General features: G+C 38.9%; 1 protein-coding gene across 1 annotated transcript; it reads left to right on the forward strand.

Annotated features, from left to right (window-relative positions):
* Window positions 1-375: 375 nt before the first annotated feature.
* On the forward strand, window positions 376-21,473 carry LOC136770941 (uncharacterized). The gene is made up of 15 exons (XM_066723432.1): window positions 376-596; window positions 1,538-3,793; window positions 4,206-4,431; window positions 7,233-7,363; window positions 8,744-8,903; window positions 10,004-10,143; window positions 10,705-10,839; window positions 11,074-11,231; window positions 11,741-11,867; window positions 12,388-12,573; window positions 16,581-16,730; window positions 17,840-17,994; window positions 18,578-18,704; window positions 20,310-20,495; window positions 21,092-21,473. The coding sequence occupies exons 1-15, from the start codon at window positions 515-517 to the stop codon at window positions 21,094-21,096; spliced, it is 4,224 nt and encodes a 1,407-aa protein (XP_066579529.1). The 5' UTR covers window positions 376-514; the 3' UTR covers window positions 21,097-21,473.
* The last annotated feature ends 240 nt before the right edge of the window (window positions 21,474-21,713 follow it).

Consider the following 21,713-nt stretch of genomic DNA (forward strand, 5'->3'; position numbering starts at 1 on the left):
TACCTCACATTGCCCGCCCAAGATTTGTGTAAGTATGGACGGATAAATTAGAAGTTGACAATATCCAATACTTACTCTTCCTTCTTCAATTATTATTAAGTGCTTAATATAATAATAATAATAATAATAATAATAATAATAATAATAATAATAATAATAATAATAAACACATCACACTTCAAATCTGCCTGAATCAATTATAACAATAAATAAACAATAGCCTACATATTAGTAAAAATCCACTTGAGTGTGTGTATTGGTTTAAATCCAATTTCTACGCTCTGAATGTATGGGACTGCGATTTCCTGCTGTGGGGAGGTCTTGTAAAAGTAACCACAGGGGGAAGCAACCGAGCACTTAAGTTACATTAGCAGAGAGGTATCCTGTTGCAGAGTCCAGTCTTCCAGACTAATGTAACTGCATTGCATTCACGTGGAGAGGTTACTTTGGCCATTAAAATACACGCTTTATCTTTTAATTTGATGTTTAAGTATTTTTTTTAAGGTTTCAAGATATGTTTCTGGTTCTTCTGATTATACACAATATGATGCGCACAGTGCTTTGTGAAGTGCTTAGCTGCGAACAATACCTCAACCGTAAGTACCACATCTGTTTATGAACAGTTCCCTTTAGTAGCATAGGTGGTTTAGTATAAAAGTGTCAAAATATGAACAGCATTAATTTAAACGAAACTGAACGTACACATATAATAAACTATTTAAATGTCAGTGCACTATATTATTTACTTTGGATGGGACTGGTAGATTTTTAGTTTTAGTTTTAGTTTTTTAGTACCGGACAAAGCATCATTTGTGGTATAAACTCGAAAACTTGAAAACAATTAAGACAGATGTTTGTAATCAAACAACCCGCCACCAAGGAATATATATATACATTCAAATTCTCAGAATCATAAAAATTATTATTAGCCTAATCTCATCTACATTATCAGCACTGCAATAAACAAGCTTAAATGTTTTTTTTAAAATATATATTTAATCTTTTATATTACTGCTAACTATTAATAAAATGCATGTTTGAAATATAATCGATCATTTAAATTTACTACATTTAATTGTAAGTATACAATTCAATATGTAATGGAACATATTGCCAGTAGATATTCCCCCAAAATTATTAATTATATTGTAAAAGGCCATCACTTTGATGGTAAAATATGAGGTTGTATATCTATTTGTAATTAAACCCTGGCTGAACAATTAGATTTGTCTCTGGTTTAATAAAATAAAATAAATAGAAGCGTATGTGTGATACTACTCTATTTTTACTTTTGATATCTTTACCTGACACCTTATAAGATTTTGATGCGCATGTGTTTCTTTTTTTTTATCTTTAACTATTAGATTGTCATTAAAATGATAATTGTACCTTGACTAAACTATAAGAATAACTACAGGAAGGGCAAAATTATATTATTATAAAACCTGTACACAGCAGTAACTTTTAAAAGAAGGCAGAACATGGAGAAGGAGGACCTGTGGACACTACATGTTTATGTTTTGTTTTCTACTTCCAGGACGGGTGGCTGGTGTCTTTCGCTATGATAGGGGCAGTCGCTACAATCTGACTTTCCAGCAAGCTAAGACTGCTTGTGAGAAGGACTTTGGTGCCACACTGGCTGATAGACACCAGCTGTATGCTGCTTATGAAGGGGGGCTGAATGAGTGTCGGGCTGGATGGATTTCATCAGCAGAGGCAGCTTATCCCAGGGTTCACAAGAACTGGAAATGTGGGCAAAACCAAACCGGAATTATCACTTATGGAATCCGTCAGAACATACAAGAGACATGGGATGTTTTTTGCTACAAAGAAGATAGTGATTGCTCTGCTTACCATATTCTATTCTCATCAACACAGCATCCAAAAGAAAGAGAAATGGGTGCTTTTGCAAATATAACTGGTAGTGGTAACACATCTAACAATCTGGAGAACAGGAGGAAAGTTGTAGCTGTAAGTGTTGAAGATTCTCAGACCAAACAGGACACAGAAAATTTGAATAACAGCAATCCTGTTACAGTGGCGTTGACTGACATGCCTGAGATGAAGATGTTCCCATCTGGTCCCTCTGAAACTAATGGATTGAGCAGAGCAAAAGAGGAACTGTTAAACATTAAAGATTATCAAAATAAGGAAATGGGATTCGAGAAGGACAGCGTAACAAAGAATCCATTTCTTCAAAGTATGCTTTCTTCAGTCCCAAAAGGAGAGGAAGAACTTCTCAGCAGTAAAATGAGCAGTACTCATTCAACAGCAAGTGCCCAAATATTTACAGTACGGATGAAAAACACTACCCTCCAGAGTCCAGTGACTGAAGTAAAAATAATAGATGGCAAATCAGAAACAGAATCTTTATCTAATCAAAATATATATTTTGATGTTTCTGATCCTTTTCGCCCAGTAATGCCTTCACTGACTATAAAGGACCCAGAAAAGGAAAGTAACAATAAATATACACAAGCCAACAAGATAGGTGTTATGAAAGTTTCATCAAAGGAATATGACCAACTAGAACCAATTAGAAGCACTTTGTTTCACTCAGCTAGCACCACACAACGTATGGACAATAAAGATGACCCAGCCAATATCAATGCAAGAAATGGTAGTAATGTAAAACATCAATCAAAACGCTTGCATGAAGAAAGTTCAGGCAGACTGTCTCATTTTACCACTTCTCCTGGACCTGGGGTGTTCACAAAACAGCCACTTTTAGAACATACTCAATTATCTGGAAATGGGGTTCTCATGGACAGTAAGGATTCAGAAAAACTGTTGGCTAGTGTAACATCTGTAGCATCTACTGATGAAAATACAGAGACTTCCAAAACCACACTAGATCTCTCAAGCCCTGCAGATAAAAAAATAGGAACTGCGCCATTCAGTGCCCTGGAAGAGGGGGAAGAATATGAGTACAAGACCATCACTGTTATGGCTAAAGACAGCATTCACAAGAAGTTATATGAAACAAGTGTAGAAAATGTACTTGCAGAAAGGATTTTGACTGTGTCAGATAAGCCTTTGTCGGTGGTAACTGGTGGAGTGGGTAATGATGAATTCAGAATGGAAAGTGCAACACAAACAATTATACCCAGTCCCAGTAACGAGGAAAACACTGAATTCAGCCAGACAAGTACCTTTTTTTTAAATAGTGGTGTGCATGAGTTTGACAAAAGCAAAGAAAGCCTCGATAAAGAAGCAGGAAGTGTTCTCCCAGCTGCAGTTGATGAGGTCAGTGTTTTAGGAGGCGGCCAGTCTCTTGACAAACCCCTACTTAATGGAAATAAGATTGCGGATATATCCACTGTGCAAACATTAGACCAGGATCAACTCTCAGCAGCCAATGTACATTCTTCAGATCAATATAACACCTTGATATCCACTACCATTGTCATGCCATCATCATTACAGCCCACTCTACCTTCGGAAGACTATTATACCAGGCATAATGCCACATCAGGCAGTGAAATCCAGACATCTCTGCCAGCTCAGACATCTGATATTGAATTACCTCCACTGCCATGGACAGCAGCAGTAACACACGAACTGACGGATTTCTCCAAAACTAGTGTTAACTGGATATCTACACATTCTCCTGAGGAATATAGCACAAAGCTGCTTCATGACACAGAGACGATGTCTTACCCAAAGAAACCTGATCCCACCCTTACTTTAAAATCTGCAGGTGCTCAACCTGAGCCTACTGAGATAGTTCTTACTGGTAGAACTAGAAAACCTGAAGGGACTACAGTAATAACCACCTCACAGGAATCAACAGGTAACAGTTTAATCATAAGGTTGAATTGTTCAACCAAAATACTAAAGGAGTTGTTAGATTCCGGATAGGTTGCTTTAATCTAATATTCTGCTAAAGCATGTCTTCCAAATGTCTTAGCCAAGGTGTATAAAACTGAAGGTGCTTTCTTGATTTTATTATTAGCTAAGAGTGCAGAATTTTGGCCAAATTTATATCTGCTTATTGATACATAGTTTCAAGTTGAATTTTAGTTTTTTCCCTCAGTTATGGCAATTACTTTGTCATTGTTTGCAACAGCGTGTGAAGACTTTTATCCACTAATTTTGAAAATACTGACTTGTAATCTGTTGTTGTGTTCTTTGCAAGAATCCTGAAATATTATGCCTTAAAGAACTGCAATCATCTGATTAATGGCGTGCTTGTTGAATTACAGTGGCCTGTGGAGGTGTGCTGAATGGATTGGAAGGAGAGTTCCAGAGCCCCGGCTTTGGTCACTCATACCAAAGTGACATGGACTGCACCTGGGAGATCAGTGCTCCGGCTGGCCACCTCATCCTCCTGACCTTTCAGTCTTTTGTGCTGGAGGAGCACAGAAGCTGCAAGTATGACTCTGTCACCGTGTTTGATGGACGAAAGGCAGAGGAACAGGAATTGGGCAGGTAATCAAGAAAAAAGTCAAACATCTTAACTAGGACTGTCACAAAATATGCAGTAAGACGTAAAAGGATTTGAATACACATATTGAGCTCATAGGATGTGAACTTATTTCAGTAAATTCAATTTTTAGGTGGGAATGAAGGAGGAGTTTATACTTCTTTGTATTTAATTTATCTGCATTCCCATGCCGTTTGTTCCTGGCTTGTTAGATTCTTTGTTTCTATTCAGACGCTGGTCTGCCATTTCTGCTAACAATGATAGCTTCTTAGACTGATTGCTAGGATGTACACCAAACAGTGCAAGGAAATCAGTTAGAGAAACATTTTAAATTTCAGGCAGTGTAGCACTCATATACTGTGTTCCCAGTATGTATCTGAGAACATATTTCTGCTTTAAGCACAAACAACAAGTGGAGAAACAAGGCTTGCATCTGGATATGCAATAATGCAAACTGGAAAATACAAATATAGGTCATCCACACCATGCAAAAAAAAAGTTTCTGCAAATGAATACAGATATGCTTTGAATTATACTACTGCTTACTTCTACTACTGTAACATACCGCGGGGCATGGGAACCGGGGGACCCAGTTGCTGTGTGTGGTAGAGGTGGTCAGACAGCCGTGGGTTGAATACCGGCAGAACAGGGAAAACAAGGGCAAGGCGAAGACGTGGTTGTGGTCACAGGCAAGGGTCTGGCTATCAGGCAAACAGGCAGTCAGGGGAGGATCAAAGATGTGGTCGGGAAGTCAAGCGGGAGGTCAAGGATACAAGGCTGAGACAAGGCTAAACAAGGCACGGGGAGAATGCTTGGAATTGCAGTGAATACTGACAAAACTTCGAGATGACTGAGTGTTAGTGAGCGGTTTATATAGGGAGCAGAGAACCAGATGCACTGTGAATGAGAGCAGAGGGGTTTCAGGAATGTTAATTGAATGATGGAAGGGAGCTGGGAGAAGTGATTGGTAAGGAAGGGTGATGTCGACAACTAGTGAGGATAGAGTGTAAGTGCTAGATGTTGGCCGTGACAGTACTCCCCCCTCCATGACCGTCCGCAGCCACACACAGTGAGGACAGCCACGGGGCCGAGGAGCAGGTGCAGTGGGATGTGCAGAATGAAAGTCTGTGATGAGTGAAGGGTCGAGCACATCAGATGCAGGAACCCAGGATCACTCCTCCAGACCGTAACCTTCCCAGTCCACCAGGTATTGCAGGCGGCCTCAGAGGTGACGGGAGCAGAGCAGGGAGTGCACCGCGTAAGCATGACCGTCATCCACATCCAGAGGAGGGGGAGGAGGGGGAGGAGGAGGAGCAGGAGGAGCAGGAGAAGAGGCAGGCTGACCAGGAGCATTCGAGGGATCCGACACCACAGACTTTAAGAGGGAGACGTGAAATGTGGGTGCGATTCGGTAGTGAGGGGGCAGCTGCAGGCGGTGGGTGACCAGATTGACCTGGCGCAGAATCCGGAATGGACCAATGTTGCGTTCCGCTGGCGACAGCTTTCGGGAGAAGAAAGCGCAGGGGTGAAGCTTGGGCGGCTTTCCGTGTTGCTGGGAAAGTACAGCCCCCACTCCGGATTCAGAGGCATCCACCTCTACAATGAACGGGAGAAAGAAGTCCGGGTGCCTGAGGATGGGGGCTATCATGAACAGTGTCTTCAGGCGGATGAATGCGGCAGTGGCTGAGTCTGTTCATGTGAAAGTCCGAGGGGAGCCTTTTAGTAGAGAGGTTAACGGAGAGGCGGCAGTGCTGAAATTGCAGATGAACCGCCTATAAATATTGGCAAAGCCCAGGAAGTGCTGCAGCTCCTTCACAGTGCGGGGCTGCGGCCAGTCGGTGACAGCACTCACCTTCTCCACGTCCATGTGCACGTCGCTGGCATCGATGACATAGCTTTGTTTGCACTTATGTTGTAAGTCGCCCTGGATAAGGGCGTCTGCCAAGAAATAAAAATAATAATAATAACATACCGTGGGGCACGGGAACAAGGGAACCCAGTTGCGGTGCGTGGTAGAGGTGGTCAGACAGGCATGGGTCAAATACCGGCAGGACAGGGCAAACAAGGGCAATGCGAAGACGTGGTTGTGGTCACAGGCAAGTGTCAGGCGATCAGGCAAACAGGCAATCAGGGGAGGATCAAAGTCGTGGTCGGGAGGTCAAAGGCGAGACAAGGCGAGGAGAGAATGCTTGGAATTGCAGTGAATACTGACAAAACTTTGCGACTACTGAGTGTTATTGAGCAGAGAACCAGGTGGGAGGTGCAGGGCGAATGAGAGAGAGGGTGATCGCATGAGTGCACAGGGGTTTCAGGAATGTTGAGCTGGGAGCAGTGATTGGTAAGGAAGAGTGATGGCGACATCTAGTGGGGATAGAGTGTAAGTGCTAGATGGTGGCCATGACAACTGCTACTACTACTGGATTTTTGGGCAGCATTAATTAAGGGATTTGAACATACCAATCTTTTTTCCTATTGTTTACAATTGTTTTAAATCCAGTATATGTAAATGAAATGTGTTCTAGGTGATTGTTTTCTCTTCTTCTTCTTTTTATTATTATTATTATTATTATTATTATTATTATTATTATTATTATTATTATTTGTGATTCTGCCTTAAAATCACAACATATAGATTATGAACAGAATTCTCAAGCAGCATTAAGAGGAAATAACATTGGGGACTCTGTAAGTATTGCATATGCCTGAGATAAATAGTTCTTAATGAATGGACTGTACCAGTGGGAGACTTCAATGCAGTTTAGTCACTAGCTCTTTAACTGGTGTTTTCATGTGGTGTTTCTGTCAGGTTTTGTGGTTCAGAATTGCCACCGCTGCTCAGATCAACCTCCAGTTCCATGATTGTACAAATGAAGTCTGACTCCTCTCTGCAACTGGATGGCTTCTCAGCTCACTTCCGTTCTATTAAATCTCCTTCAGGTAAATTATTATGTAGTAAGATATGTTTTGCCTACCAAAGTAATTTAGTTTAAAAGTAAATGCAGTGCATTATGTTGTAACACCAGAACATGTAAATTAGTAATATTTTCCTTACATATTATTATTTGTTTGAGGAAAAGTATATTTTACAATGAGTAAATTACATAAATTAAATGACTTGTTTTTTGCTGTCCTCACACAACAGAACTTTACTGTATATTTAGTCTCACAGGGAGAAGCAGGGATAATAGTTAATAATCCATTAAATACATTTTGAAGTGGGCCCTAGTTCTTGTCTGAAAACAAGAAAAGTATTGCTTCCAGCTGGAAATCGAATTAATCACCCCATAATGTGATGTTAGTCAAATGCTAATGTTAGTCAAATAAATCTTCTGTGCTCAGTTCCTCTTGTTCCATCTAGAGGAGACCAGATGGAAACTCAACCAGCCTAAACTCAGCCCCCCAGGGCTCTGAATTCAACAACATCCACTGATAAGGATCAGTGAATGAATGAGTCAGGAGACAAAAGACCCCTCATATGTCTTTTTTTTCAGTTTGTTTCTTTAATCATAAAATATGCAGTTACATTTTTACATTTTTTAATATAAAATAGTTAATATTTCTATTCGTAATGACACTCTTGTAAGCACTATAAATATTTTGGATCGTTTCTTGGTCAGAAGATTTAGAAGATTTAGTAACTATTAGTGGGTTGAATGTGTTTTTGTGCTTGCACATATATTTGTCCTTAGTTCATTGGGAATTTCACATGTGCTAAAGTGCTTTAACATTGTTTCCCTTGTTCCAAATGTGAATATATAATCTACACACCAGTCCTTTAGAAGTTAAATCTTTTTTTTTTTTTAGATTATCTCTACAGAAGCATTATTATTTGCAGATTTGTTTGCAGTACACAAAATATTATTTTTAGAATCTTAAGAAACAGTAGTGTCTTTATTTTATTACATGCTTATAAATTGTGCAGACAGGAATTTGTAAGTTAAGCAGAGATTTATAGTTATGCCAAGGTCTGTGTGCACCTTCATCCTTTAGTATTTTACAGTATTGGAAACAAAAATGTGCTGTGCATTGTAGGTATATACTTATATTAGAAATCTGAGTACCTAGGAGATTTGATAGGCATTGTCCTTGAGGTTTCTCTGAAAATCATATGCTTGTGCATCAGTGCTTAAAGACAGTATTAATATAATTGCATTATATATTGATAGAAAACTCTTAATATGCTACAAAGTAAAACAAATAGAGTGGTCTAACAAACTGATGAAAAACCTAATAAAATACATTAAGTTACACAAGCAGATATGTAGCACAAGATACAGTTTATGTATACTAATCCCCATTCTTCTTACTTACTTACAGGTTCTGTTGGACTGAAAGGAGGCAGGAATCAAATGGAAGGGCTTGTAGAAGTAGATTTCAATGGAAAGCGGGGGAGACTATGTGCCAAACAATGGGATGCGAATGAAGCAGCAGTGGTGTGCCGCCAGCTGGGATTCACAGGAACTGCCGTCTCTACCAGGTGCATTGGCACACAGCATGTGCCCCCTTTTATTTTATTTTTTATTACATCAATTAATTAAATTAATAATCTAAATTTAACACTTCTGAAGAGAAAAGGAATAGTGCAAAAATATTAGGACCTGTGTGTTGATTTATTGCGTGATTAATGGACTCAGGTTCTCTCAATGAATGATTTCTCATACAGTTAGGTCCATAAATATTTGGACAGTGACACAAATGTCATAATTTTGGCTCTGTACACCACCACCACAACTCTAATCTGGTCTTCCTGTTTTTGGGGCTTACCAATGGTTTACATCTTGTGGTAAACCCTCTGCATTTACTCTGGTGAAGTCTTCTCTTGATTGTTGACTTTGACACAGATATGCCTACATCCTGGAGGGTGTTCTTGATCTGGCCAACTGGAAAATAATTAATCTGTCATCCACAACAGTTGTTTTCCGTGGTCTCCCGGGCCTTTTGGTGTTCCTGAGCTCACCAGTGCATGCTTTCTTTTTAAGAATGAACCAAATTGTTGATTTGGCCACACCTAATGTTTTTGCTATCTCTCTGATTGGTTTGTTTTAATTTCTAAGGCAAAACTGAAGGCAAAACGCCCCAATAACAAGCATGAACTAACGACAGCTGCAGTGCAGGCCTAGCAGACCAGGGAAGAAACCCAGCAACATCTGGTGATGTCTATGGGTTCCAGACTTCAGGCAGTCATTGACTTCAAAGGATTTGCAACCAAGTATTGAAACTCACAATTTAATTAATTGTCCGAATACTTTTGAGTCCCTAAAATTGGGGGGACCACATATAAAAATTGGTTTAATTCCAAAACCGTTTACCCAATTTGGATGTATCTACCCTCAAATTAAAGATGTATACCCTTAAAGCACATCTTGATTGTTTCACATCCATTGTGGTGGCGTACAGAGCCAAAATGATGACAATTGTGTCAGTGTCCAGATATTTATGGACCTAACTGTATACAGTAAGTATATTACATTTATCCACAGTGTTCCTGATCTAAATTGACTTATTATAGCCTTTCACCCAAAGACACAGAAAAGGCAAATACTGGCTTCTACTATTTGATCTAATATCAAATTGCAGCGTTTCAGAGAAACCAAGTGACCCAGCAGTGGCTTTGTCCTATGTGAATTGCTCTGGAGATGAAACCTCCTTGGATGAGTGTGAGGTGAGATGGGGTGGGGAGTGTGGCACAACTGAGAGAGCTGCAGTTTACTGTCAAGGTGAGAGATTATTTAAATTTGACAATCTTATTCTGTGAAAATATATTTTTTATTAATTGTGGTGCATGCAGTGTGTGGGAGGCAAGGGGCAGACCCTGGAAGAGCTGCCTGTGTTCTGATCAGGCCTCGGGGAGGAGAGGGTGGTGAGAGGCCTCTGCCAGGGAGGAGTTGAAATCCAAGTCAGTGACTCAACAGGTTCACCCTTTTACAATAGTTATAATATGCTCTCCTTTTGTAGAGTTAAAGGTAAAACTTTTGCCCCCAAAAAAGAACACACTAAATGGAACATTAAAACAAATTAACTGTTTAGTCTGGAAATAAGACATTTTGAAGTGATATTTAATCAAAGTTACTGTAAAAGACAGTTTACACCATATCTAAGAATAGCACTGGGAACCTCTTTAGTGGAGAGTGTATTGAACAAATGATAGATAAATGTTGTTGTTGTGATTTGTAACTGTTCTCTTCAACAGTTGTGTTTGTTATTTTGATGAGTCAGACTGTAGCTGGCTGTTGCTGCTCGCTGAGAAAGCATTGAGGGAGTGTCTTTGTCTGTTGTAGTCATGGAGACCTGCGCAGCTCTGAGGAATGCTGGAGTCCTGGAGTCTGCAACATATGTAATTGACCCCGATGGGGAAGGACAGGGAGTGGAGCCCTTCCCAGTGCACTGTGACATGGACTCTCAGCCAGCTACCGGTCAGTGTACCTCCCTTGTAAAATAACACAATTTATCAGGGATATATATGTGTATATATATTGTAACACCATGGGGTGATGGGCACAGTGCCAGGCTCATTCAAAAGGTTGGGTCAAGAATACAAATATTAGAGAAAAAAAAAAGCTTTGTTAGAGTCATATCTATCCAGCTCAGTGGAAGCTGTACCACCTCTCTTTGACTGTGATGATAGGTCACCATTTTTCCCGGGGCAGGTGTGACGGAGGTGGGCCACAACGGTGAGGGCCGTGTGCGTGTCTCGCCCTGTGAGGAGGCCGGCTGCTATTCCAGAAAGATCACATACAACAAGGCATCACTACAGCAGCTGAGGTCTTTGATTGAGGCCTCAGAGTCCTGCACTCAACATGTTAGAGTAAGTTCAGAAACATTTTCTGTGTCATTCTCATTCAATTACATTTACAAACAATAACAATTAACATAAATCTCATATAAATGTTACAAATATTTAAGTGTCTCAACAGGAAGTTGATATATTGGAACCTAGATTTGTTCCCCCAAAAAAGTTAATAGTATTTTGATCACAATATGATAGTCTTGCTTTAATTAAATGCAATAGTTGTTAGACAATTAGCATTAGTAGTTCAATGTCATCCATACGTATCTACTATATTTACAGGGCATGTAATCTTGAGAACACATCATGTCTTTGGAATGCAAAACAATGTGCTTAATTGTTTAAAATTCTTTCAGGACATGCAGGCCTTTGACAGTCACCACAAACCTGCTAACAGCTATTGGATTTACCTGGACACATAGTTATAGCCCAATAGTACAACAAATGCGAGGATTCTCAGGAGTGCAGAATGTTTCCTATTTTTGAACAACTGCAATTGTACAGAACATGTTCCACTCTTTTCACAGCTGGACTGTCGTCACATTCGGTTTCTCGGGCAGGAGTGGGGCTGGTGGGTGTCGTGGGATGGGCGCAGGGTGGACTCATGGGGAAGCGCTTCTCCAGGCAGCAAGAAGTGTGACTGTGGAGAGAGAGGTAATAGTAAGCATAGAAGTGTCCGGTGCTATTGTATTTATTTACACTATGCATTGTTACATATTGTTAATAAAGGTACAGCTTCTAGGAAAAATGCTTTACCTAGATTTTACTTTGCTTTCATACACTTAACTATGTTTTCCAATGGTACACTACAGTAAATATTAATAAGGGATGCCTTTGCTATAATTGTGTTTTGTAAATCAGTGAAATTACATGATCGCTAATGTAGTGATACGTGCTCTTGGGCTTTCCAGGGGCAAGTTCTAAAGATAGGCTTTCAAGTCTTGAAACAACATAAATTGCACTTTGTAATTTTTGGGAAAAAGCTTTACAAAACATAGAACATATTTTTTAATATGAGTTATTTCTTTAGTACTAAGAGACAAATGCTAATAGACAGATTTTCTCATAGACCAAAATTGTGCATTTTGTCATTGCATAATATAATAAGAAAACTAAAACTGCTTTGATAAGTAATGAGCCACAATTATTTCCAAAACCCATTGTGGGTCTGTAGGTAACTGTGATCTTGGACTGTTGACATGCAATTGTGATGCCAATGATGAGGTGTGGCGATCTGATGGAGGCCTCCTGTCTGACCAGAAGTCTCTGCCAGTGAGCGAGGTCAGGTTCGGAGACACCAGAGACATTCCTATGGAGATGGCATTCCACACCATTGGGAAACTGCGTTGCACGGGACAAAGTGAGTCTTTAGAATAAACATCATACTCAATGAAAATTGACCATTGTTTTTCCCTTTAAATATGGATTTACACACTGTAATTCAACACTACCATACTGATACATCTGTCACTTGTGGTGTCAGTCTGATTCTTTTTACACTCCATAATGAGGATGGTGAAGGGCTGGCATGATGCCTGGGAGCAATAAAATCTGGAAGAAAACATCTGACAATGTAGACACAGAGCTAGGATACATTTTACATACTTTAGTGCTGACAGCTTTTCTGCCAAACCTCAAGACAGGATACCTGAACTCTTCAAAGCAGACAGCCAGTGGTGCAATCTGACTTAGAAATACTGAATTAGACTAATTGTTAAAGACTAGATATCACAATCTTAAATATGACTTTTAGTTTACTAATAGAGAGCAGGAATATTGCACCTGTTTTTAAGTAGTTGTTCAAACAGCTTTTCCTAGACATGCAATATGGAATTTGAGTTAATTAGAACGGAACATTACAAAAAAACAACTGCTCTCCCACGGCTAAACCAGAGTACTGAGAACCGCTTTATACATTTCTTATTTCCAGCTGTTGCACATTTGTTGAATGTGAACAAAGCAGAGACAACCAGGAGTTTTGCCAGTTTCACAGTTTTTTTTAAGTTTTCTGTCTTTTACTAAGCTCAATTTTTAATCTTGGTCATTTAAACAAGGTACTTGATTTAAATATTTTCCTTCTGAAAGCATAGAAACAAAAACAATACCTTCTGGGTTGTTTCAATTTCTGTTGCTGTCTTGATATGCAGTATTATAAATCTGTACAGTATGTATATTTATATATTTCCAGAACTTGTACTGTAGTCAGTTTACATGAATGTATGTAATTTTATACCCATTTCAAATAATAAGAGCATTTAAGCTGTACTAAACAGTGTTGAAATTGTCAATAGAGTGATTCTCAAAAACTTAAAAAAGTTCAGAGCTGCATAGTGTTTACAGTATAGTACAGCTAATTGGCCCTATTTATAAGATTCAAATAAATACTTTTTCTGAAAACTTCCAAAGCATTTGAAAAAATTGTAGGATTAATCCTCTGCAGTTCGGCTCTTTATTACAATGTTTTCTTACATAGTTGAAATGTGATCTACAATACTGGCCCATTTCTGACACAATTTAGAGTACGGGTTATGTACAGGTATTATGTGAAGCAGGGGATGTCCCATAGTCTGGCTGTGAGTCAGGTCGGGTCGGGTTTATGCCAGCTGAGGAAAATTCTGTTCTCTGTACAAAGTATCTCCTGTTGCTGTGTACAAATCACAAATGTAATAACCACCTGCCCACATATATAACATCCCACACACATGTTGCACACATCATAATGGCAATGAATTGCTTAGCACACCCATGTGCAGATTATACTGTTAAATGTTTTTACTTAATAAATATAACAAATTAGCATTGTACAGTATTTTGTACTTCTTCCATAGCTTATGACTAGGGCCCTGTGTTTTGTACGACCTGTTGGCTGTATTTCAGTGCTCCAGCACTAAAAGTGGCTATAGCCTCCACATTAACCACCAGCAGCACATCACATATTTCAACCAGAAAACCGATTCAGAACATGTCAGATATATCAAGGACACTTTGCTCAAAGTCATGGAATCCACTATGTGGCGCTTGAACAGCAAACAAAAGTCTCTAGATCAGTAATGCCTTGAAATGACAATGGAGACAAACCATTTGAAAGTCCACATAAAAATTAGGACATAGATGGTGTTCACTTGGCACAGGAGCAGGTAGATCAATATTTATTTTGGGCCATGTAATACAAATTAAACTGAATGTGTTTCCAGGCAGACTAGGCAGACTCTTAGGGCTGACAATACATTCTTCAGAGACACGGTTGCCAGAAATGTATAAACCTGAATTAGAAGACCATCCAATCAGAGTTCACAATAGTGTTAGGAAAATCATTAGAATGAAAGGACAGCGGAGTTCTTGCACAAAGAGATTTTGAGATATCATACATTTGAGAAACTGGGTTAATGCTTATGTTAATGTATTACCAGATACATTTGGTTTGTATTTCATACTGCGTATATTCTGGAAATTAATAGACGGTTACAGTATCGCTGCTCTAGAGGCAGTTCAGAGGAGAGCAACCAGACATATTCCAGGTCTGTCCTACTGAGAGACTGAGGGAACTGAACCTTTTCACTCTGGAACAGAGGAGACTATGTGGGGATTTGATTCAAGTCTTCAAAATCATAAAAGGCATCGACCACATCAAACCAGAGTAGGTTTTCCAGATCAGCAGGGACACATGCACCCGGGGACACAAATGGAAATTGGGCTTCAAGGCATTAAAGACAGAATAGGAGACACTTCTTCACACAGAGTTGTCACAATCTGGAACAAACTCCCCAGCAATGTGGTTGAAGCTGAAAACTTGGGAACATTTAAAAATAGACTGGATAGGATCCTCAGATCAGTTAGTTATTAATGGACACCAAACGATCATGATGCATTGAATGGCCTCCTCTCGTTTATACATTTTCTTATGTTCTTAATGGGCTGATCATTGATTAATCAATCAATGTAATGTTCTTCTATTTATAGGCCTACTGTAAGATTGGAGTTCAGTATTAAATGCTTTTTTCTGGTAAAGCCTGTTGTTTATGCATATATTTATGGTTATACATTCCATGCCAATCAATAGATTTTCACCAGTAAACAGTTCAATGGAATGTTTGATTGAATAATTCAATATGGCCCACAAAAGAATATATACACAATTACAAATCATTACTTTTTGATCAATTGGCATGTTGTCTAAATCATACACAATTTGTATATACACTCACCTAATGGATTATTAGGAACACCATACTAATACTGTGTTTGACCCCCTTTCGCCTTCAGAACTGCCTTAATTCTACGTGGCATTGATTCAACAAGGTGCTGAAAGCATTCTTTAGAAATGTTGGCCCATATTGATAGGATAGCATCTTGCAGTTGATGGAGATTTGTGGGATGCACATCCAGGGCACGAAGCTCCCGTTCCACCACATCCCAAAGATGCTCTATTGGGTTGAGATCTGGTGACTGTGGGGGCCAGTTTAGTACAGTGAACTCATTGTCATGTTCAAGAAACCAATTTGAAATGATTCGACCTTTGTGACATGGTGCATTATCCTGCTGGAAGTAGCCATCAGAGGATGGGTACATGGTGGTCATAAAGGGATGGACATGGTCAGAAACAATGCTCAGGTAGGCCGTGGCATTTAAACGATGCCCAATTGGAACTAAGGGGCCTAAAGTGTGCCAATAAAACATCCCCCACACCATTACACCACCACCACCAGCCTGCACAGTGGTAACAAGGCATGATGGATCCATGTTCTCATTCTGTTTACGCCAAATTCTGACTCTACCATCTGAATGTCTCAACAGATATCGAGACTCATCAGACCAGGCAACATTTTTCCAGTCTTCAACTGTCCAATTTTGGTGAGCTTGTGCAAATTGTAGCCTCTTTTTCCTATTTGTAGTGGAGATGAGTGGTACCCGGTGGGGTCTTCTGCTGTTGTAGCCCATCCGCCTCAAGGTTGTACGTGTTGTGGCTTCACAAATGCTTTGCTGCATACCTTGGTTGTAACGAGTGGTTATTTCAGTCAAAGTTGCTCTTCTATCAGCTTGAATCAGTCGGCCCATTCTCCTCTGACCTCTAGCATCAACAAGGCATATTCGCCCACAGGACTGCCGCATACTGGATGTTTTTCCCTTTTCACACCATTCTTTGTAAACCCTAGAAATGGTTGTGCGTGAAAATCCCAGTAACTGAGCAGATTGTGAAATACTCAGACCGGCCCGTCTGGCACCAACAATGATGCCACGCTCAGAATTGCTTAAATCACCTTTCTTTCCCATTCAGACATTCAGTTTGGAGTTCAGGAGATTGTCTTGACCAGGACCACACCCACAAATATATAATATTTACTGTGTTTATTTGCTTATTCTTCGTAGAGGAAAGAGATCCAGTGTTTGAGTCGTGTGCAACTCTGAAGCAGGCGGGCTTCGTGGAGTCAGGCCGATATGTCATTGACCCTGATGGAGCTGGACAGGGTGTTGCCCAGTTTGAGGTGCACTGTGATATGACCTCTGACCCACTGACTGGTAAAACATTCCATTGTATTACCATATTTGCATGTTTACATCATTCACAAATAGGTCAATCTAGATACAATTGTACTGTAATGAAACAGTGCCTTCATTTTGTATTGTTTGTTTATCCAGTAAATGTATTAGTACCAGTGCTAGTATTGCATCTAATTCCTAAAGGGTATATAAGTGCTGTACCATTTAACCAGTTCTGATCCTTCAGGAGTGTCATAATAATATATGCCATGCAAAATCAAAATATGCTACTGTATTATAGTACATATTTAGTACCATGCTAATGCTGTGTACTGGTAGTACTGTCCTACCATACAAATCACTGGTGTAGCACCAGGGGGGTGCTATGGAGAGGAAATGAGAGTTGGGCAGTGTTTTGGGAGAGAGCTGTGAAGACAGAAGGAGTTAAATTGTTTTTTAAATTATTATTATTGTTATTATTAAAAACTTTTCAAATACAAGCAATTTAAATACTTAAAATCACATGAGACACAGTGCAGTGCAGTGCAGGTGAGAGGAAGATTTAAAACATACTTATTTATCTCAATTTTCATTCCATTTCCTATACTCCCTGCTCTTTAACATTTCCTCCCTGCAGTCCAGACAGGGTGCGTCTCCTTACCTGCACTATTCGTAGAGTGGCCACTCCTCACTGGCATCATAGGGACTTTAAGTCCTTCTACATTTAATTAAATTTTCCAATTAATGGATAGGCTTTCCACTATTCAGAGACTGGAGAGGGAGAACATGAATAAAAGGTGCAAAGTGAAATGTGATAAAATACAAAACAAAATGAAAAATTTGCATATACAGCTCCTTTTTTGTTGTTGTTTAACTAGTTTTTTTTTCAGTGACTAATTGAAGACAGTTTTAGTTTATCTTGTCGTTTGCAGTGGTACTGCACCCTTTTGCTGCCCTCTACTGGCATATTATGATATTTCTACACAATACATTTCCACAAGATGGTTATGCATTTACCACTTTATTTTGTATTTATTTTTTATAATTTAAAAAATGTTCTTCATGTTTAAATCCATTTGTGCAGCTACAGAACTAATGCAGATGATATGGCCGTGCGGATTTTGCTGGCTTGTGTCTTCCTATTGCAGGTGTCACATTGGTCAGTCATGACAGTGAAAACCGTTTGCGTGCTGCGCCCTGTGAAGACAAGGGCTGCTACAGAAGAGAGGTGCAATACGAAGCAGGCCTTGCTCAGCTCAAAGCCCTAACTCAAATATCCAAATCCTGTCAGCAATATGTTAAGGTTAGTTGTGAGAACAGAAAACAAAGGCCTTCAGAATTCTTTTAGAATGGTGTTCTAACCCAGTCTGAATTCAGTCTCATTTGCTTTACTGAATTAATGATTGCATGTAATGCTCTTTATTTCCATAGTTGGTATTCTATAATAGCAGATATTAAGGGCATAAAAACTTAAAGAGCGCCTCAAAGTAGCTCAACGGCCTGCTGTATTTTAATAGTTAATAGAGAATTTTAACAAGAAAGGCAAAAATATGCAGGTCACATCAGGAAACCATGCCTCGTACAGGAAGAACTTTCCAGTGGGCTTTAAGGTTGACTTGTAGGCTATGGATTATGCAAGTATACTCCAGGAAATCTGCATGGTATTGCCATAGCTCTATGCTTAAACAATATTTTTACTAGATTTTTTGCTGGAGTCCCACTTTTATTATTTATCATATCCTACTGTAATTGTTACTGTACATTTACTGTGCTTTACCATTTATGTACCATTTGACTGAGCTGTACTACATCTTGCTCTGGTTTGATCAAGGTTTTAAAGTGAAAAGAAAATAGAATCTAAATGATGTTCTGCATTTCTCCCACAGCTTGACTGTCGACATACCCGTTTCATTCAGGCGGGCTGGGGCTGGTGGGTGTCCTGGGATGGGCAGAAGAGGTTTGACTGGGGAGGAGCAGAGAGAAACAGTGGTAGTTGTGCGTGTGGAATGACAGGTGATTAAGCCCCACTGCCTGTGCTGCAATCAGCCTAAAACCAGGGATGAGGAAAAGCCTTTGGAGATACTGCTGCCTTCTCTAGACTTTACTGCACTTGAGCTTGAATCAGCCATGATCTACTATAGTAAACATGTCTTGGAAACATTTATCTAGGTACATCATGATAGTCTCATGGCCAATGGTAGTAAAGCACAGTAAAGGCATGCTGAACCCTTGGGAAATCATTGTAAATCTATGGTGCAACCACAATGAAACCTTATTAAAACTGAAAATCTAAGGTAAACTTATATGACAAATACATGAAGGCTATTAAGATCAATTAGGTTTTACTAGCATTAATGGTGTACAAAGTCTTTCATAAGATTATGTAGCAGGACAGAACATTGTGTACATATGCTTGTTTCAGGGGCGCAACTAGGGGGCATACAGGACATGCCACACATGTGAGCCCACAACCACAGGGAGGCCCAAAGCAACAGATTTACAAATGAAACCTTTAGAGAAATTTACTCTAAAATTGAAAATTGAAATGTCCAACATATATAAAAATATCACATTCTTGAAAGTATAAAACATGAAACTGTGCTTTCTTTAGCGTAACACCCAATGTTATTGCAGTACTGCGTATACAAGATCCGTTTTTCTGCTGTAAATCACTTTAGAGTGTGGACACCATTAGAATGTAAAGTCTCCTAGCTGATTTTGTGCTAATTGCTCGCGATCTCGCAACCAGGAATGTGCAGAGGAAAAACTTGTCTGGAGCTGAACAATGCAATCTTGAAAAAGTAAAGGGTCATAGAAAAAATCAATGAAAATAACTGATTGGTTAACACTTTTCTCTCAAAACCAGAATATCATGTGTGGTGGTCAAACTTGACTGGCTTATGCATATTCAAAAAAATGAATACATTATTCTCGTTTTTGTGAATGCAGTAGGGGAGTGGGTGGGCAGTTTCTCTCAATTGTACTTTGTTGAAGGAGATTAAATCGCCCAGCAGCAGACAGTATAATGCATGTCTCAGCAAATCTCCATGTTGAATTATTATGTAGGATTATTTTATGTGGTATGCAATGCAGGTAATTGCCCTCCAGTTTTAATTATGGGACATTCGATTTTATTAATAACTTAGGAAGTGTTGATTTGTGACTTGCAAAATGTCACTGTTTGTGTTTTTGTTTAAATTAAATACTCGGCACAAAACTATGCATTAATTGAATTGCTGTTTAATACACTGAGAAGATGGGGTAAAATAATGAATGTAAGCAATATGTATATTCATCATCTGTTCTTGGGTTCATTCTGTAAACTGTCATGTACTGAAGATCATTAGCTACACATCTTCCTTCATGTATCTGTGACAACAGTAATCCTAGCCCCGATTAAACATCTCCATTATATCATTCATCATGTGACATGTGATTACAATAAGTATATTTTATGCTATCTCCAGTACTATTTCAATGTGAATCTTTATTGTGTAGTCATAGAGGCATAACTTTAAAATACAAAGGTAAATCTGTGTCAGAACTAAAGATTTTGAAATGAAAAGTATGGTTGTTTTTTAGTCACTTAGTCACTGAGTGATTTTGTGTTTCCTGCAGGCACTTGCTTTGGTACAGGGCGACTGTGTAACTGTGATAGCAATGATCATATATGGAGGATGGATGAAGGGTTTGTCAGAGATAAAACCTCACTGCCAATAAAAGCCGTACACCTTGGGGACACAAAGGAAGCCCCATTAGAAATGGCCTTCCACACAATCGGAAAACTAATCTGCAAAGGAAGAAGTATGTTTTTCACCCTTTTCTTCTTTGTCTTTCTCCTTCATGTCCATGTTACTTTTCTCCTTTTTCTTATGCTGTTTTAAATGGTACATGTTGTGTAATACTACTTGGATTTCCAGTGAAGTGTAAAAAAAGCTATTGGTTTTCAAAGTAACACAGATGCCTGTGGCTTTAAAATGTAGGATCCTTGGGATTCAATTTTCTCTCATAGTCAAGGTGCAGTCCTTAAGTTTCCAAATTTTACAAGAGTGCAAAACACTTTGCAGCCACTTGAGATTCATCACTTGGATGTGTTGAAAATGTAACATCATCATGGAATTAGTCAACTGTTTATACCTTACCTAATGCCTTAAAAGATACAATTCCTATGATTTGAAACGTTTGCTAACATGCTGCTGTATATGCATAAAATGTAGCAGTATAGGTAGCTGAGAAACTTCTTGGTACAGTGTACAACTACCACTATTTTAAAACTACTACTACTGGCATTATTAACATTAAAGGATTTTTGATGGATCTTGCTGCATAAATGTTTTGGGTTATTTTATTTGCTTTTTTCAGCAGCTATTTCATTTTTCATTTGTATTTTTTAAATGCAGTATAAGGAACCCAAGAGGATCCCAAAAGCAAAGAGGAACTTGGAGACCAACAGAAGAACTGTGATCGCAAGATATTCAGAGGATGAGCATGGACTTGCATTTGAGATATTTTGAATATGTATGTTTTTAAGCCATACTCTACCTATCATCCAGCATTGTCAGATTGATGCACTGTTGTTAATTCTTCTCTAATAAACAAACGAACAAAATACTGCAGCAGCAATAGCAACAAAGACAAAAGAAAACATACAATGGTTGCGATTGTAGATTGTGATTTATTTGTATTTACCCAGGATATTTTCTAAGGGAATCCTGGTAAGAGGCAACAAGTGATGATCATTTTAGAATCCATTAAAACAATAAATATTTCACAAGAGCCAAATGCTTGAGGCATGGTTAATGTTTAAATACAAGAGCAGAAACTGTAATGAGAAATACAGCTTATTATAATAGTTAGAATAATAGTCTTCAGTAAATGCATTAACTGTATACACCACAATACATTTTGTTAATCTTTTGTTGCCATTATCATTGACATCAGATATGGCCCCACTGCAAAACACAGCTCTACATTATTTCAGTAAGGCATAATAGTAAAATAACCTTAGAAAACCTAATAGTA

This window comes from Amia ocellicauda, chromosome 2, assembly GCF_036373705.1.
Source record: "Amia ocellicauda isolate fAmiCal2 chromosome 2, fAmiCal2.hap1, whole genome shotgun sequence".
Taxonomy (NCBI): domain Eukaryota; kingdom Metazoa; phylum Chordata; class Actinopteri; order Amiiformes; family Amiidae; genus Amia; species Amia ocellicauda.

Bases quoted from the DNA above. Each gene is read 5' to 3' on its own strand.
- LOC136770941 (XM_066723432.1), top strand. From the start codon at position 515: ATGTTTCTGGTTCTTCTGATTATACACAATATGATGCGCACAGTGCTT. The intron at 3,794-4,205 runs GTAACAGTTTAA...GTTGAATTACAG, and splicing joins CACCTCACAGGAATCAACAG to TGGCCTGTGGAGGTGTGCTG. The intron at 4,432-7,232 runs GTAATCAAGAAA...TGTTTCTGTCAG, and splicing joins GAGGAACAGGAATTGGGCAG to GTTTTGTGGTTCAGAATTGC.